At 47.9% G+C, this 19,430-nt stretch overlaps 2 protein-coding genes across 3 annotated transcripts in view; one reads left to right on the forward strand and one right to left on the reverse strand.

Moving 5' to 3' along the window:
- LOC144471549 (BTB/POZ domain-containing protein 9) overlaps nucleotides 1–5,855 on the reverse strand; it is an 11,927-nt gene extending 6,072 nt beyond the window's left edge. For both annotated transcript variants that reach the window (XM_078183694.1, XM_078183693.1), the window contains exons 1-2: nucleotides 5,679–5,855; nucleotides 3,609–3,829 (exon numbers count right to left, since the gene is read on the reverse strand). In XM_078183694.1, the coding sequence (XP_078039820.1) occupies nucleotides 3,609–3,805 (197 nt within the window). In that variant the 5' untranslated portion in view covers nucleotides 3,806–3,829; nucleotides 5,679–5,855. The remainder of the gene's footprint in view (nucleotides 1–3,608; nucleotides 3,830–5,678) is intronic.
- Fz2 (frizzled 2) overlaps nucleotides 1–19,430 on the forward strand; it is a 205,940-nt gene that overhangs the window by 6,825 nt on the left and 179,685 nt on the right. The gene's annotated exons all lie outside the window — the stretch shown is intronic.

Here is a 19,430-nt window from a genome sequence, read left to right on the forward strand (position 1 = left end):
GAGAGAGAGAGAGAGAGAGAGAGAGAGAGAGAGAGAGAGAGAAACAGAGAGACAGGGATGGAGAGGGAAAGTCGGAAAATCGTGGCCCGAGCTACCGAAACATGGTTGCCGAGTCGACAGAGGAAAACTAGTGCTCAAAAAAATTAAAAACACCACCACCGCGCGCACACAGAAACGCGGGCGGCGCGGCTTGTATTTGCACACAGGTGCGGCGGTTGCGCGGCTCCACCTTTAACAGACCGAAACAGCTCGACTTTTACGCTCTCGCGTGCAGTTTGGGAACGATGCGGGCTGCGCATAATATCAAAGCTATAGTTCGCACCGCGTGTCGATTTCTACAAATTAGAGGGCGGGAAAACGTTCGAGTACCGCGAAACGTAATCTCCGTATACTAACTTCAAACGATCGCTCGCGAAAATTTATCTTTGAACTCGCGGGGAGGAAAGAAAGCGGGCGGGGTTCGTTTCGAGGCGGTTCGACCGGAGAAAAGGAAACGCCCGGTACCCCCATGGAGCAGATTTTAAGTAGAGAGATAAAGACGCGGCTTGCCTCGTCGCGATAATGCGGCGGCGGCGGCGGCGGGGGTAGGAGCGAGCCGTTGCAAGAAGTCGGCGGTTGGAAAAGGATCGCGGCGGAATAAAAGAAAAAGAAGGGAGAGGAGAACGAGAGGAAACCGAAGGCTGGCAGAGAGAGAGAAGCTTTTCCCTAATCACAGGCGAACGCCTGCCGCGGAATCAAAGAAAACCAAATATCAGCGGAGCGACGCCGAGGAAAGAATAGGGCACGGCGGCCGCGTCTGGTGTGACGACGAGGTGTCACGGGGGGTGGTAACGTAGGTTCACGAGCTCGACGCGGAAAGAGGATGTTAGGGGTAGGGGGCTAGTGGCGCAGGAAAACGAGGGTCGCGGCTGCTTGGTTTCACGGCGGCAAGGGTTGAATGTCGCCGCGGGCTGCGCTACTAACGACCAAGCGTGCGATTATATAGCGGCTCCGTCGATTTCCGCGCAAAAACCGCCTCCGCTTCCGGTGCACGGGACTCAAATTCGCGTCACGCCTCCTTGTTTCCCATGACTTTGAAACGCCCGGCACTCACCGTGCTCCATTATCGGCTCCCCGGCTAAGGGGAAACTAAAGCCGCTCCCGCGACCCCGAAAGCAATCTCGAAAAATTCTCCGGAGGACTTTGCAACCACTAGAACGTCTATCGCGGGCTGACTTCCGATCATAGTATGCAAATGATATAATTTATTCGAGTTTCCCGGTGGCTGTTTAATGCTCGAGAGTTACAGATCGCGGCGGAGAATAGAAAATAATCTGAAACAACGAATGGCAGAAATTCTTGAAACTTTGTTCGACTGCTTTATTCTGTAAGGGTGGTCTTCAGCTGAGGGGCAGCTGAAGATACACTTGCAGTACCGTCCACAAATATTTGGACACTTTCTGAAGGGCTCCATTTCGAGAATGACTTTATGCTCGTCGGTTTTGTATAAATTGAAGTTTCAATAATTTTAGTATGTTATTCGAATTATTCACCTCATTTATCATACATGAAAAATATATATCATATAAGAATAAATGTTATTCATCTTACTCTAACCATTAGATTGTGTCACCGACTTTTTACAGTTAAATAAAATAATTTATTGTTACATTAGGAACAGCAAAAAGTAACTTCAAATATGTGTGTTGAGAAATTATGCCGAGAGCGAAGCTCAGGATGGTCATAAACAGCGATAGTTATGAGAACGATCCAACATCCGAGGTTTCAGCGAAACAATGACCAGCCAGGAAGAATGGTCGAAAGTACATTAGAATCGCGAGAACGCGGTTCCTCTGACTTTTACCACCGGAGCCGCGAATTCGCGAACACAGGCGAAGCAAAGCGAATGCATCACGGGGAAGACAGCTCGCAGCTTGGGGATTTAAGCACGGAGTGCCATCGAATGGTCGAAGCACGGGCTTGTTTTTCAATTTCTTTCTGCCGTTGAACGGCGTCGTTCTCGTTTCCGCGGCGTTTCGAAATGACAAGGATTACAAGGGGATAAGGGGCCGCGGAGAGGGCGGGGGGTGGCTAGCGACTCTTTGTCAGGATTTTCACCGGACCCGGAGAGCGCCGCGTAGAGTTTTGAGTGCGGTCGCGTATTGTCCATTCGTTTCTCCTGCGGACGCCTGTCACGAGCATGCGTAACTTAATTTTCCGAGGCCGGTGCCGACGGGCCGAGATGGAGAGGGAAAGAGAGCGGCCCGACGACAAAAGGACCGGGCGTGTACCCTCCTGCGCCGATATCAAAAGGGTTTCACGGGAATATCGTAATTGACTTTACAATTAGCATCGGCCTGTCCCGTTGGAATGTCGCTGCCTCGGCGCAACGTTGGCCGCCCCCCTCGTCCTAATGCCGAGGCCTCCCTTCTTACAGCAATTAGAATTCACCGGCGAAAGTTGCTGCCGGGACGCGGTCGCGCCACTCCTCCCTTATTGTCCAACTAATTAGAAGGTTCGATCGATTCATTTCGACGTAACAATCCCCCGGGCGCCTCTTAATTAAAATTCATCGGTACCGCGAGCCCGGCCGCCCCTTCCGCGCGAGAAACTTCGATGACTCCGCGCGATCTCCGCTCGCGTCCGCTCGAGCCCGTTCGAGCAACGGTTTTCGTATCTGGTCCGCCGGGTCGAACATTGTTTCGCGGAAATCAGCGGGCCGCTTCGAGTCGCGCTAGCTTCCGTTATTCCGTAACGACCCTCCGGGTTTCCGGAGCCGCCCACCCAAAGCCGGGTGAATTATGTATAGGTGTGCCGGTGACTTCAAGATTTTAACGAAGTTATCATTTCCCTTCCGTCGAGCCCCGGCCCCGCAATTACCCGGGGAAAGTTAACCGCGGGCAGCCCTTTCCGCCGGCCGGCTACGAGAGAAAAGTTTCGTAACGCGGTTACGCCGCGGAGCAAACTCGCCGGGATTTTTAAGCGAGACCCGCGGTTTTCTTGCCCCGGCCCCGAAAGATATTTTCGAACGTGCGCCCGGGGTTTCGTTGCTCGTCCGCGAGCTACGTCCCGCATTCTCCCGGGAGAAAAGAGAGAAAAACTATCGCGATAAGACCGCGCGTAATATTCCACGTGCCTGCGTTAATTCTCCATTTTCCGGAAGTGGCGACACCCATTGTCTCCGGCGACGCGTTTATTTTTCTTTTTTTTTTTTTACACCGGGTTCTATCTCGGCCATTCTCTCCGCACGGAAATACGAAAACATTCCGGGCATTAATCTTCCGCGTGATTTCTCGCGCTTTTTCGGGCCTCCGCGTGTCTCCGAGGAACGGCGACGCGCGAACGATGCGGACCGTTTTAATGAAAATTACGATTAACAATTAATTCGGTCCCACGGCGATTCCGAACGGAGTCGTTTAATAAAATTTCCGTGGCTGCTTGTTCCGTTCGTGACGACGTTGTGTACCTGTCTCCCTGGAGACGTCGAGGGATATCGGTTGGAAAAACGAATTGCACTTTTTTCTCTCGCCGAGAGCACGTCCATGCGTAAATATGATATAATTAATTCGCGTTGGAACGAGGTGGAAGACGATCGACAGTGAAATTATTCCGTGACAGCGAATACTGACCTCGCTTGTAGTATAATTCTGTGAGCGTAGACAGGCGTCTCGTCCCGTCCAAGCAGAAAGACGATGTCAGCTGTATCTTTGTCCTCCGATAGTCGAGCCAGGTCCTCCAGGAGTCTGGGCACACCGGCTAAACCAGCCTCGCCAGACACCCCCGCTGCACCTGGCGCCGCTCCCACTGCGACGGCCCTGGTTCCCATAGTGTTTCTATCGGAAATCACCAACTGTATTCAAAGCGAAACAGCTCATTAATTCGTGAAAACCCAAAACACCGTTCACGGATTAGTAAACCGCGAATCCTTATGCAAAATACATCGAATCAATCGCCAGGAATAAAAGTTAGATGCAAATGTTTCTTAAATTCGTCTGACATTGTATTCATTAATTTTTGTTATCAATTCATGAAATCGGTCATTTTAGTTTTATGAGTTTCAAGTGATTTATCGACGGCGGCTTTGAAATAAAAGATAAATCGGAAGATAATTATAATTATTTACAAGTGTCATCAGAACGATATCTTTTTCCTACCAAGTTCTATTTTATTCTTAATGTTTAACTACCGTTTCCAATCTGCAAAATCGCTGCTTATACATCCTCATTTAGAATTCTTATTCAGAATTGTCAGAAATGCTTCTACTCAATTGATCTTGAAACTCTTCATTGTTGACGTACATAGAAAAAAATAATAGGTTTTAATCTTTTAATGGAATAAACATTGGCGGTCACCGCTAATAGTGGTTACATAAATATTGACAAGCGCAATAGCCGAGGGCCAAGCGAGCTTTGTCTTTTTTCTAGTTGCACAAGCGACGAAGAAAATTTCAAATCAATAGCACAATAGTCTGGAAACGATTTCCGCTGGAATGCCAGCATATTCTCCATAAATCACGATCCCGGACACATGGAACCGGGCAATTGTGCCGGGACAATCCCACGCGCAAAAGGCTCTTTTCATTTTCTAATAGGCAGACCGCCATCGAACGACAGTCGGCTAGTTGGTTTGGTAGCCGAAGCAACGGGCGTTAATCCGATATTAACGAGGCCGCAAACAGAAGCAAGCCCATGACTGATGACAGCGCCGGTGAATGGCGGACGCGTGTCATCGTCTCGAACATTTTCCGGGGCGGGTGGGGGAGGGGGGTCGTGCGCGCGCGATAGGCGAGGCGCGGCCACGCGAGAGCGCGAGGGCGCGGAAAAAAAGCAAAACCGATTAACGTACAATCGGCGCTAATTGCGCGATTAATATTTGATTTGCGCGGCGTCGCGACACGACCTCTGTCTCCCCCTGCTCTCCCTCGCGTTTCCCGCGCCCCCGCGGTCGGGGTCCCGATCGATGCCGTAGATTTTGTGTCACGGCGGCTGGCTGATTCCCTTTTAATTAGTTCGGGTTTTGTAGTTTTCGAGCGCGTCACGCGGCCCCGCTGCGACGCGCGTATCGCGCGCGTTGCGAGGCAGAGGCGGAGAGGGATGGAGCCGATAGCCGGCCCCGGTCATTTGCCCCATCGCATCTCGCATTCCGACGCGGTGATTCGATTAAAAAGCCATCCACTGACCGAAGGTTTTGTTTGTCCGTTCGCTGGCTGAGCAGGTCGCCGGTTAAAAAGCCGCGGACGCGTTCCCCGGGACGCCGTGGCCGCGAATTCGCGCTGCACCGAACGTTTTTCTCACTCGAACGAATATTACAATTCCACTGGACCGGTTACACCACTTCCATCGCGATCGGACCCGTTTTACCAACGGGGAAACTCGTGTATATGAACACCGGCGCGATACAACCACGAAAAATTACTGCGTAGCTCGTGCACGCGACTCGACCGCGAATGCTCTGTCGGGTTTGTTTTGGATTCGCGTGGTCGTTGGCGTCCGCGCCACGTTCAATATCGTCTCTCGGAACAAACAAACACGCCTGCCGTGCCCGAGTGTACGCGTGTGCGGGTACCGAATTTCGATAACAAGCGGTCGCCGTCGTCCTGGAGCCCGCGTTTAACGGCCGACGGTAGCGAAGCCGCGGACACGACATGGCCTCGAGACGCGCGAGAACTATGGCTCAGCATCCTTCGGCTGGATTCTCACCTGGCGATGCCGACGAACGAGCCGTGGAACGCTCTCGAGACCGGTGACTAAGCGGGCCGAAACACACGTGGACGAGTATTATTTTCGCGGTCGACACACTGCATTTTCAGCCGATCCACGACGAGTCCTGCGCTCCCACGGGGCGAGACATTGTTTCCTCAAAGTTCCCTGTGTCGTCGCACGTTCTCTCTCGCCAGGCGTCCCTCGTCGTTGTTCTACAACACAAACGTACTCCCGCGAGATCCACCGCGAGCACACATCGGAGGAGAGACGGACGGGATCCTCGCCGGGCCGGGTGAACAGAGAGAGAGAAAGAGAGAGAGAGAGAGAGAGAAAGAGAGAGGGAGAAAGAGAGAGAGAGAGGAAAAGAGAAACAAAAGCACCGAAACCGGAGGAAAAGCCGGGATGCTCGGTTTCGGCCCGGAAGTTTCCAAGTTCACCGCGAGCTATTTCTCGAGTACGAGACGAGTTTTACGAGAGCTGGACCAAGGCCTGCCTCCTGTCCCGTCGCCGCTCCGCTCCGCAACCACGCCAGCCCCCTACTCTATCTATCCAGCCGTTGTTGCCAGATCCTCTCTGGAGCACCGATCGCACGATCAAAAAGGATACACGGCCGCTGCTGCCTCATTCCAGCTAGCAACGGACGCTCTCGGCCGTCTCCTTGTGGCTCGTGATCGACGAAGATCCTTTCGACCTTTTTCCCGCCCGTCTCTGTTTATCCACATTCCGCCCTTTGTTCTTCTTAAAGCGGGACACGATCCTGAGGTGTTACGGAATAGGCGAAGTTTGGCAATTTTTTTCCTATAGATAATTACTAAATGAAGCACTAATTTCGTTTCATCTTCATTTTCGAATTTTATAATTAACAATTGTACGAAATGTCGGAGACATTAATGCTGGCAGTCACAGTTGCCAAGTGCTAGAACGTTTGTATTAAAAAACGTTGATTCATAAACAAGAAGCTATCGAAATGTAGAATTGATTGCAGTTTGAATTAGAAGCTGTATAAAAAGCTGTAATAAAAACTATTCTACAGAAAATAAAATTAAATGCTTACATAAGGTCAAATGACTGTCCTATCAAAATGATCCCAAAATACCGTATGCAGAAGATCTTTGTAAAATATAATATAAATCATAGAAATAATTATATAGAAATAATACATGGAAATATTTCGTGAAAAGATCATCGAAAAATTTAATTTTGAGATAGACATAAAAAAGTTTCGACACAATTTTCATCTCGGCTAAAGTGAGATTTCGTAAAGATTACCTTCAGTCGCTAAATGAATGTCGATACGTTGCACCGACGCGACATTCTGCATACTTGAAACATTAAAGAAACAAAAAAGAATCGATTTTTTCGAGCTGTTAGGGTTGGCGTCCTCCGTTAAATCGCGTGAACGGCAATACCCACTTGCCGCCACCTTTCGATCTCTGCCTCTCCTCGCCTTTATTTCGAGTCCCCCCCGCTTCCGCCGACGCAGTTGGCCGCACCTACCCTTGTTTTTCGAGACACACCGGGATACCCCGTCGTGGGTTTGCTCGGTCGCGCGATATTGCCGCAATGCAGTGCCTCCCTAGTTTTCCCCGGCAAAATGAGATCGTCCTTTTATTTGCGTCGCTGTGCACGCTCAGCCTCTTGCTCACCCTTCCCGCGACCGGATCCGACGTGATTTCTCCGGGAGTTTCACCGGATCACGTCGCGATTTAGACGCTTGAACTCCGGCTACCGTTACTGCTGCTGGCAGATTGTATTTTCGGTTCAATTTCATGGCGGTGGCCGTGGCCGTGGCGTCGTATTCTATCCGGCACTCGCCGCGGAAACAATGCACCCAATAAGGCTCATCTCCAGACGAAACCCCCTCCCGGAGGAGAGCCTATCGGTTGCGCACGGCGTCGTCCCGTGAATTTTCGCTCGGAAAATATCGGGTCCGCCCGACCGCGGATTATTTCAGATCTCGGATTGTTGCGAGACCTCGCCTTTAAACGGCCGAAATTTCGTTGAAATTATCATTTCCGTGCGGACGGTGGCACGCCGGTGTTCCGGCACAATTATGTTGGAATCTGGCCGGGGTCTGCGCGGAATTTGTAATGCCCGCCGCCGCCGCCATTCCGCAGCGATGCGCCTTAACTTTCTATGTTTCTCATTTAACTTGTTCTTATGGTATTGCTACGTTCCGCGGCGGAAATGATAAATTACGGCCGCGCGTCAGGGAGCCGGCTCAAGATTTATTGATCCACGGTAAAACTTTCTGAACGCTCGGTTGATGGTAATGCAGGCGCGCGCCGCGCACCTCTACGCTGTAGTATCGATCGCCGGTGGAACGATCGTCGTATCGATCGAACGATAAAGCACGTCGATAAATTGAATCTTGTCTAACGATCATTCATTACTCTCGCTATAGTGGTCGTGGTCTTTAAAATTCAAAGACATCGATTGATAAATCTTCGTCAATTCGAAAAATAAAACTTGGCGAAAAAATATATTGATTTTTGAGAATGAAAAGATTTTCTAGCGAGAATCATCAAAAATTGGAATAAATCTGAAGAAACTTTCTAAATTATAACTTTCTATGTAAAGAACAAGAAAACTGCAAAGATAGTGCAAATTGGTATGTTTATCAGCTATATAGTACTCCCGTGTGGTATATGGCATATTCTACGCTGTAAAGAATAGTTCCATCAATTATCGCTAATTTCTGCGATTTCTTTCTATTTTATTATCGATGTTATGTTAACAAATATTTAGTAATTACTAACATGGTTATGATCCTACCTACTACGTTTACGAGGGAGAAAATCGCGAATAAATGCATTAATTAAAATCGATCGTTTTATTAACATTTGTTTTATCACAAAATTACTAACATTTATCTTAGTTTCGGTTATATGCATTTTGGTTCTGCAACAATTTCTGTATCATGTCATTAGTGTAACACAGGTATTGGAATTATACTACTTTCAAGTACTCGGTTTTAAGGGCAGCTATAAACCCCGAATAAGTAACGCGTCGTGTATATAGTTGCAATAACAGGGTCGATTAATTATCGCGAATTATCTCGAGTTTTCACGCGGCGCGGAGTCCATTATGAAGGGAAACAGGACTGCATCTCATTCGGCTGCAGCGGTCGGCGAAATTTCCTGCGCTTACTCGTCCCACCGGAACGATCGTGTCGCGGCAAATGTTTCCGCAACGGCAGGCGCGTTGCCGCGGAAAATTCGCTGTTACTTCGGATTGTACACAATCCCATATAATATGGCACACATTAGCATGGTGAAGTGTCTCTTCCGGGCGGTGAGTCGCGAATTTCCTGGGCGTCATTATCCCGGCCAGTTTTTCACCGTCGGCTGAAATGGAATCTCCCGGCCGACAGTAATAATCGGGGAAAGATCACTTAATGGCCCTTTAGGATAAGAGCCACCGCCGCTATTCGCACCTCCGCGAATCCGCTGGCAGCGCCTAACAAAATTGCCGCATTATGTCGTTTAACGCCCTCGGAAATACGACGCATCGTGAACGGGAGAGAATAAAAGTTGGTCGCCGGAGGAGGAGGAGGAGGAGAACGGTTCTGCCTAGCACGGCGGTGGTGCAATAGTAGGCAGCGGGAGGAGAGAGCGTTTGATAGAGAAAGAGAGAGGGAGAGCGAGCGAGACGGTGGCGCTGGTGGAAAGAGAGACGGAATGCCCGGGGAAGAGAAAATTACACGGGATGTCCGTGTGATAGAGCGGTGTGACGCGACGCTATAATACGGGGAAAGGTGTCAGCGAGTGCGAACAAGCAGGGCCGAGGATCGCGCTGCATAATAGATGCAGCCGGCCGCGCTTTAGTGCAAACAGGAACAAATTCCTCGGTGCACTCGTTGCAACAATTGAATCGGTAATCAAGCCGGTCCCGATAATCGAATCAGCCCCGGGTACACGCGTAATTGAAATTTCGCAGTCGACCACTGCAAACATCCCTTTCGACCCCCTACCGCCCCCCCCCCTCCCCCCACTCGTCCTGGTCCTCACCTCTGTCCGGAGCAAAACACGTCGAAATTGCCTTCGCGAATTTTCAATCGGTCCGCTCGGAAAATGTTGCCCGGCGCGGCGGAACGGGCAATCTTACAAATTGTCGCCGATGGAAAAAACATCGATCGCCGGGGCGCAGGCCGATTGGAACGGGAACCGCGCGCGCGGGAGGGATGATCGATAGCGACGTCGATGCGTACGCGGTGCGCACCGTCGCGCGGTATAATTCGACGCGACGCGTTTCACCGCGCGAAATCGTATTTCCAGGAACGAAAAGTCCGTCGCGACGGGACGCGTCAAAAACAGTCCTGTCCGGCCGGCCCCGAAATCGGGCGGGCAACGTGTCGCTCCGGCGAGTTTTCTCGGACCGACGGACGGGAAACTGCAGTAAACCGGGGGGAACATTGACAAGTTTTTGTAACATTTCGCGCGGCAACACGAAAATTACACCTCTCCGCGCCCCTGCAGCCACTTCATAGCCCCAGTTCCGCGAAAATCCGACACTGCCAGAGAGCTCGCCCCCATCTATGAAATTTAGTTTATTTTAAGCGGCAGCGCGCGCGCGCCCTTTTATCCCCGGCTGATTTCGAAAATTGTTTGCAGCTTGTTGCGCGTGTTTGCACCTTCGGAACTTTTAATTCGGAGTTTCGAAGCTCCGAACGTCGCGTTATCAAAGTTTACATCTTTTCCTGCTTCGTTATGAACACGAAAACGTAACAGAATTTTATAGCCGTTTCCTCGATTTTTATGATGTTTCTACACCTGTTTTCTCTTCAGTTTTAACACCGGCAAAGCGTATCTGTGTTCAGTTAATATACCTTTACAGTTTTAAAATTACCGAAATCTTTGAACGAAGTTTTTAGAGTTCAAAATGGAAAGAAGTTAAAATACCATCTGCTATTGTCAACATTAGTTTTCTAATTCCAATTTCATTTTTATCTATTCTATTATTATTATATTATTATAAAAGCACCGCCGAATCTAATTCAAGTAAAATCATCGTCTTTCTTCAAACCGTCAAAGGTGGGTTGAGAATTCCTTCGACAATAAAAAAGTAATTTGATTGCCTATAAATAAAAGAGAATTAATTTCTACACCTAATAGAACGTCCGTCGATTGTCGGGGCTCGCCCACACGATCTCGCGGCCGCGAATAATGGTGTCGCTTGTACAATACGGCGACGAGAGATCGCGAGAAGCCACGGATTAATTATCGTCGGATAAAATGAGCATTTAATTAACGCGGACGAGTGAAAAGGGGGAGGGGAGGGGAGGGTTCTTATTCGCGCAACGGTGTCACAGACGGAAGAATTTCCTTCGAGCGAACCTCATCTCGCCGACTATGAATAAAAGACCCTGGTCCCGTGACAGGAGGGGGGGGGAGAGGGAGGGAGCGGAGCGGAGGCACGGACTACACCGTTCCGTCGCGCTGTTTCGCGTAAATTGACCCTGAGGAAGCCAGCATTTCTGTAAACTACTTTCATTCCCGTCTCTTTTGTGCCCGTCCGCCATGGCTTCGGCTTGAAAGGGGCTCGCGCGGATCTATGGAAAACTGCACGGTCCGCGAGTCGCGGGCACATTGACGCCCGCTTCTCAATATCAATTGTGAACAGTAATTATTAGTGACGCCATTGTCGTTGACTAGAGGCGGGCTTAATAATCGGCCAGTCACGGCGCCCCACGGCCGAAGAAATCGCGCGACGCCAGCAAATAATTCCGGCTCGCAAACCGGCGATCGAGGTTCCTTAATTACTGCGATCGTTTAAATTCTTCGGGTGTCATGTTGACCAACCGTGTCTCCCTTCTCCTCAACCGCTGCTTAAATCGCGCCACTTGACTCTTCGGCAACCAACGTGCCCTTACATTTGTCGCTTGATCCCTCAATCACGCTGAAACGGTTCAACATTCGATCCTTTCTTGGTTTCGATTAGCTCATCGCTCTGGGCAATGTGTAATTGAGGCTAACGCAAACGACACTTTAAAAAAACTTCCTAGTTATTTTGCTCGTCGTTGAATAAAGCTTATTTTCATATATTCGATAAATTTATTCGGTAAAGCTAATTATGCAGAAAGAACAAATGAAGTCCTAAATAACCGACCCCCTTACTCCGCTCTTATTTGATAGTTTCACATGCAGTGTTTTAGACCGAAGTGCATCAAGAGCTTCATGCACAACCCCCGATAGAATTCGCTCGCGTCTTACGTGTTTTCACCATGAATTTCTTGTCCACTTCTACGATAAATTGAATTGGTATTACAGAAAGCCCATAACTCTGTGTCTGGTTTCCCCGGGGGACGTAACAGCATTCAGAAAATGTTTCTTTAGTTCCTCATCTCGCGGCAATATCAGAAGCAATTTAGATTTTAAAGGGGTGTATATCTTTTTTACCCGGGCCGGCCGCTTTGCCTCGCCTTGAAAGACGCAAAGAGAAACCGTACCCACCTGAAACGGTTTACCGAGAGCGGGGGACACAGTTTTCGATTTGCACTCGTCAACCTGGTTGCTCCGCCCTGGATGAAGCAAGGCGGTTAAAAGGAGTATCTTCAAGGAGATCTCTTCGCGAAACTTTCGTCTTTCGCGTCGATTTCTATTTCGTTTGCCATCTGGCACGTCGTACGGTTAAAATATCGCCGCTTTCATCGGCGCACACGACGTTGAGAAAAAAAACGCGAACATACTGTAGAACCGGGGCCTCTTTTATCCGGACCGCCACCCTATTGGACGCGGACTGCAAATAGAGTGACTTCACCCTCGGTCTCTCCACTTAATCTCTATTATCTGAACCATAGCTTTTCGCTCGCGTCAATGCGAATACATTGATTTTCCGCAAGCAACCGACGGTTTCGACCGAAATTGCTCGGTAACCCTGGCTGTCTCCGCTATCGAAACTTTTACAGGGTTCTGTCAGGGTTGTTTTTTTTTCGTGGTAACGTCGACGCGCGGCAAAGGGTGCCGGTTCCCGGGACGGTCGGCAGAGATTTTTTCGCTATCACGATTTTACGCGATGAATTGGATCCGCGGACGTTGCTTAGGGGGGTAGTTTTTCTTTGGAGCAGTTGCACGGGCAGTCGAACCAGGAGGAACTCGTCGCGCGCGCGCGCGAGCGCGCTTCCTATTCACCTTGTGAACGGGCGCGGCACCCGACAGCATCATTCCCCCAACAGTTTTTGCGTGGTGTAAACACAAAACTCGCGTCACGGCGGAGAGATAGGGAAAAAAGGCGTGTATTGCGGACCTTCCGTCGTGTACACAACCTATCTCTGCCTTACGGAGAAACGCAGGCGGAGGGAGGTTTTTTTTTTTTCTAAAGACGCGACACAGGGAATGTGTAATACGCGGAACAATGCTCGACACGCTTTCCTGCAACTCCACTTACATTCACGTATCCCGTCCGCTCCATTATCTTTTCAGAAACCGTCCACTTTGTGCCGTTTCCACGGGCGGACCGTGTGTCGTGCATCGTCCGCCATCAGAAAAGTAGCTTAACTCACCCCTACCGAGCACCGGCCGCCCCCGCCGTACGCCAGCCCTCTTCCACCCGATTCCCTCTATCTACCGTCGTCCTTCACCGTTAACAAATGCACGCCACCCCCCTCCCGTCTGCAGCTATTAGGACTTTTATTGGATTCGTTGAAATATCTGATGTTTTATCGATGTTGTGTAACCCGCGCCGGCCCTGCGATATCGCATCAACGAAGATACAGATGCTATTGACACGATTGTTCCGTTCGTGTTTTATGGTTGTGCATGGTGTGCGTTGCATAGATTGCGTTGCAAATAAAAATAATTAAATAAACGTTAAAGAATTATACACGTCGGCAATAAAAAAAATTGTATTTCATAAGTATAAAATGGTTTTATAGAAGTACATAATTAATCGTTTGCTAGTGAATTAGATTCTTCGACTTTTTACTTTCGTCTGATGGTTTGCTGAAGAATTTTATTGGATAAGTTACACGTTAATATATTTATCAATAGACACGTCCTTTAAGGGTGAAATATAATGCGTAAAATAATTTAATACGTGCTAAAGTTATAAAACGTTACGCAAATGTTCCGATGCTCGTGAACAAAGCACATGCAACCAGAAATGATTGCGTCAGGATATGCGTCCAGTGGGATGAAGAGAAATGTGGGTGTATAATTATCCACCCAGCTATTCTATGAGTAGAAAATTACGTCAGGAGAATTAACCTTCCACGTCGGTCATATATGACTGACACAATCCTTCATTGAATTTATGAAAATCGATGCCTGTCGTAACGTAGTCACGTACACGAGTTTTCATTAATACTCGGATCTAAATGAGGTAAAGAAGCGATATTTCTGATAAATGTTACGTCCACGGTAGCAAACTCGTTAATTAATTTATTCGAGCTTCGGATTACACAAATCCATTTCATTCTCATTCGATCCTTATTTTTCCAACTTAACGAGCTCCTCGAGTGTTTAATTGACGCTATTGCAAAAAGTTAATGCGACAGGAAACAAATAAATTCTTTTATTAGATATTTGATTGAAAATTAAGGAGAACATGTCACGCTGCTAGTTATTTTCTTGACAAAAAGTAATATTATTTTTCTATAATTATCTAATTATTATATTATTTAGATGCATTGTTATCCAGTAGAGAATTCGATAGAAATTTGTAGGTAACGGTATCCTTTGGTATCGTGACAATACAAAAAATAAACCCACAGATAAAAGAGAGCCAACAGAGTGCTCTGTAACTTGCAAATAGTGTCAAATTGACACCAGGAACGGTCGAGGGTTAAAAAACGCGCGTGCTGTGATTGATTTTCATGAAGTTTAACTGTGGATCCTTTTTCACAGTTTTTCGCGCAAAATCGCGCGCAAGTTATATTGACCTCTATTTCTTTTTTTTTTTCGGTCTCGATCGTCGGCTCGTTTCGCTATGACCGCGGGACGAGTTAGTATATTCGGTGGGACTTGACACGGCGGGCACCGCCGTCGAAAATTTATCAGTGCCCGTAAATCAGCCGTTGTAACGCGACCGTTTAAATCGCCCCCGCGGATTTATGCCTCGGCCATCCGGACAGAGAAATTTATATTCGGCCGATCGAATGCCCGCCGATTCCGTGACCGTCCCAGCGAAATAAACCGATCAGGCGTGAATTCGTTATAAACTGGGCACGGTTATGAATTCATTTCCACGGGCGCTGGCTCACTCGAAGACGAAAGAATTGATATTAATTTTACGGGGGGAGGGAGAAACGCGGAGTTTTATTTCATTATCGGGGCCGGCCGAGCATCGAGAATATATCAACTTGGCTGTGCCCAGCGGACAGAAACGACGAATAAGAATTTACCGATCGGACCGGGACCGTTTTTTTCTTTTTTTCACCCGTCGACGAACCGTTTGCTTGATTTAACTGTTTTCCGTCGCATTAAATTCTTCGATCGAACGCGGCGCGAACGGGGACAATGTAAACAAAAACGCTTGTACCTGGAAGATTGAGTTATACGATGAATCGCGTCGCTCGCGTTTAAGTGTCTCTAATCAGCGGGCAATGGTCTGTAAAGTGGAGAGCAGCTACTTCGCCTGAACATTAAAAGCGAGCGAATAAAGGAACAATTTAGGATCGACCGTGCTGAAATTCACTGTGGTGTGGTACACGTTTTTGCGCGATTTTCTTTAGTAGCACTTGTATTGGATACCGTGGTCGAGAAACAAATTAAACTGAAATTGCCGCGACGCGACTGCTAACGACGGGAGAAAATATGTCTACAGCTGCTGATATAAATTTTCTCATACAAAAAGGAGGAGGTGATTGAGTACATGATACGCTTTATTGTTGAAGTCAATAGGGTAGTGAAGCTGTATACTACGTTTTTTAATATAAAGATAGGCAAAATAAAATAATAAAAAATTTAATATGTCTTTAAGCATTGCAATTACTATTACAAACAGATTGTCTCAAATATTCTCTACACAATATTCACAATTTTCCTTTTCTATTATTTGATCATTCTCTAAACTTACATTTCCATAGTAGCGCCATTTGCCAACTTAAGAAACCATGACAATTCATATTGTGCCTATTAGGTAAAAATCAAACGAAAATGATTTTCCTGATCCTATTTGGTTCGCCGTTTTCTACATTCAACTATTCCAGCAAAACTGTTGCGTAACTTGATCTCTGACAATAAAGACGGTAGTTACAGTCGTTTCATATAAAAAGAACTTTCAACAGTCACAATTGAGCGAAAATAGTATACTTCATTCTGTTTTGTGTGTACCTTGTAACAATAGCAGCACAATCATCCTTCTACTTATCCCTCTACATTCTATTGTACTGCCTGATTCTGAAAACGTGACCAATCGCATTTCCACGAAACCGACAAGGAAACAAGGAAAGAAATGTTCATTAGATCTAGCTAAGAATTTCACCGTACTTCGTGCCTGTTTCTTTCGTTTCAGCGGAAATCACTCTTTTTACTCGAGCCGATTCCACTATTGTAAGTGGCAAATATACGACTTCCACGTATTTTTAGTATGAAAGAACTATAACTAATCAAACTATAACTGAACAACAAAATCAAGGACCTATTAAAATTTCTGAGAGATACAGGCTTAATAAACATAATATAAGGTCTATTTAAATAGAAGGTCGCTAATAGCCTTGCAGCTGATGAAACGTAAAACCTCTAAGAAAAAAAAAAGAAAAAAAATCTATCTTTTTATTAGTAGTGTTTCGTGCGCCACCCTGCACTTGCAACTGATATAAATAAATCGTTGACAGATTCTTGGCATAACCATTGACATTTCGCATAATTTTTGTTTTATCTTATGGAAAAACTCTATAAAAAATTTCATGAAAATCGACGAGTATCGGTCACCGGGTTTTTTCTAGCGAATAATTCCGAATAAGCGATGGCGAGGCACAGTTGGTGAAAAGAATTGGTCAGCGCAAGAATCGGCCGGCGTTCCGATACGTCGCGATACCGTCGGAAGTCCATCGCGCGGCGCGGACGGCTGAACCGTCGCCCCGACGCTCGGAGCGAGGAGGAAAATTCGATCTCCACAGCTTCCGGCCGTAAGTTCCGTGGTTCGGTGCCCGACAGTTAATAAAGGATTTATCGGAGACGCGAACGGGAAATTCAGTGGCGAGAACGGTGGCGTGTATCAACGGGCGCGTTTCCGTTTTTGCGCGAACAGAGCCAGCAGCGGCAGCCTGGCAGAGCAGCAGCCACGCAGCAGCAGCAGCAGCAGCAGCAGCAGCAGCACGTCGCGTCGCGTCGCGTCGGCGGACGTCGACGGCTGTGTCTGCAGGACCTATCCCGTGCGCCGTGCCGAAGCTGTGGCAAAAGCTCTCGCACTGTCACGGCTTGTGCACACGTAGGTACGCGTGTGCGTGGTCCCTCCATTCTCCTCCGTAGCCCATTATGCTCCCATGAATGGAGTCCGCGTTTGAGTACGAGATTCGAATCGGCGCCCCGACCATCGTCGACACTTCGCCTCTGTTCGAACTGTCAATGGAGGGACCGAGAGAGCCTGGGACGAGCACCGAAGAGGGACGGAGACACCGCGGGAGAGAGAGTGAGAGAGAGAGAGAGAGAGAGAGGAGAGAGAGACACCAGGAACGAGAACGTTTCACGACAATGGAAACTCGCGCGAACGTAGACGAGCCACTGGCTCCGGCGTTTTTTCTCCTCGTCACCGGCCGGTTGTCAGTCTTCCGGGTGACACGCACTCGATGGGAAAAAAGGATATTGATGGCCGCAATGAAATAACGGCCGCCTAGGTAGCACTCGAAAGTCACGCCAAAGCGAGAGAAAGAGAGAGAGAGAGAAAGAGAAAGTATGTGAAAGAGAGAGAGAGAGGAAGGGAGAGAGGGAGAACTCTGACCCTGCGGCGCGTGCGATTATCGACGCACCCGTAATCCACGGTTCATCGCTTCCGCACCGCAGAGGAAATTATGCAGATTGTTTCATAAATTTCGTTACGGGATTATCCATTACTTTTTTTTCGTCGGCGCGCGTACCGACCGACCGGAAACCGTCCCTGGAAACAGTTGCGTATTTCATTATTCATAATGGCGTCGTCCACGCGGCTCTGAAATAATGCAATCGCATGCATCGTGTCGCTAAACAACGGGGCCTCTGACATTGTCCTCGGGGGCCCGCGGGAACAAAGGGTATCGCCGGGAAGATTTTATGCGAGCTCGCCGCCACTTGTACGTTACGGTAAAGAATAACGAGTAAGGTGTTTTTGTGCCCTCGGCGCCCCGGGTTAATGCATCCGAGGGGACATTAGCTTTTCTTGCCGTACATTATTTCCATACCATAATTTTGGCGCCTTCTGCGCTGCGAACAATTGAACGCTGGCTTCGGGTCATTTCACCGACCTCTTCTATGCACGCAGTTATGAATAGTCTCTCTAGAACCTGATTTCGGTTGCTGAGTGGAAAAGTTTTCGAAACTGTATAAATCTCAAGTAACAGAATATTGTTTCCCTTATGAATTCGTTGCTGGTGTGCTGGGGTACGATATTGTTAAATAAATTATACTATGTTAAAAGAAATTTTTATACTATACTGTGATCAGGTTAATCACTTGCGGATGAATGTTTCAGGTTAGGATTTTGTATCTTATTTCAACAGTAGCAAATGTATAATTTAATTATATACAGAACAAGAAGTCGGAATATATTGCTTTTATAAGAAAAATATTATCATGACTCTGAACTTCATAAAACAACGAGTTTTGATAGGAAAATATAGCCGGAACACTTTATGTCGAGGAACTAAATAAAATTAACTAAAAGTTAAATATATTAATGCTTTGAGGACGTATATCAACATGACATCATGCCAGTGTATTTTATCCCAGACATTTTTCGCATCATTCAAGTCTTTCGATACATAGCCTAGTTGTTTCAGGAAATCCTTCGCTCTCAAAGGGTTAATAATTGAAAAGATATTCTAAGTCTATTCGAATCAGCTTTTCCTGTACCAATCCCGTTCCAATATCATTTCCTGATTCCATAAATCCTGCGTCAAGATCATCCAAAGAGTGGAATGCAGATGCAAAGACCGTTCACGTCAGATTCTGCAGCGCGGTATAAAGAAACCCCGAGTGAAATGCGACTAACGAAGTTTCGCGCTGTCTAGTTCGTTCTCAAGAGAGATCTTTAGAGCCGGGAAGGATTGGCAGTCTGCTCAGGAGCAATTCGTTCGATGCCCAATCGGTTCCAGCTCGTGCGAAAGAATTTATCGGGATGGGATTAGAACGTCGCGCGTCGCGGCGAATCGAGCGACAAATGAGTCATTTGGTTCCAGCAGCGGCAATTGGATTTTCGTCAAGTTGGCCCCGCGTACCCTAACCCCGGCCGAACGTTCAATCGCGCTCCGGCTAAAGTGACTCTTATTGCTTTCTTTTAATTTGCGACTGCTCACACGTGCGCCGGATCCTCCCCTTCGCTGTCACCGGCCGCGACAAATTCCGTGTCTCGCGTCCGATTCGATTGTCGACTAATGTCATCAGTCGGGAGGGAAATCGGGTCCAGCCTTCTCTCTTTCTCTCTCGATCGCTTGCGGACTGCAACGCTGCTAGACCGGCACGAATCGGCTCGAATCGGCTCGAATCGTCCTCGGGATCGGTCCTCGAGCCATCGAAACGTGTAACGACCATTCGGAACGGTAACGAAGAGCAAGTTCACCACCCGCGGCGACCAATTACCCGAGGGGAGCAGCGAAGAATTTCGCAGGGGGGCCCT

Source organism: Augochlora pura, chromosome 6 (assembly GCF_028453695.1).
Source record: "Augochlora pura isolate Apur16 chromosome 6, APUR_v2.2.1, whole genome shotgun sequence".
Lineage (NCBI taxonomy): Eukaryota > Metazoa > Arthropoda > Insecta > Hymenoptera > Halictidae > Augochlora > Augochlora pura.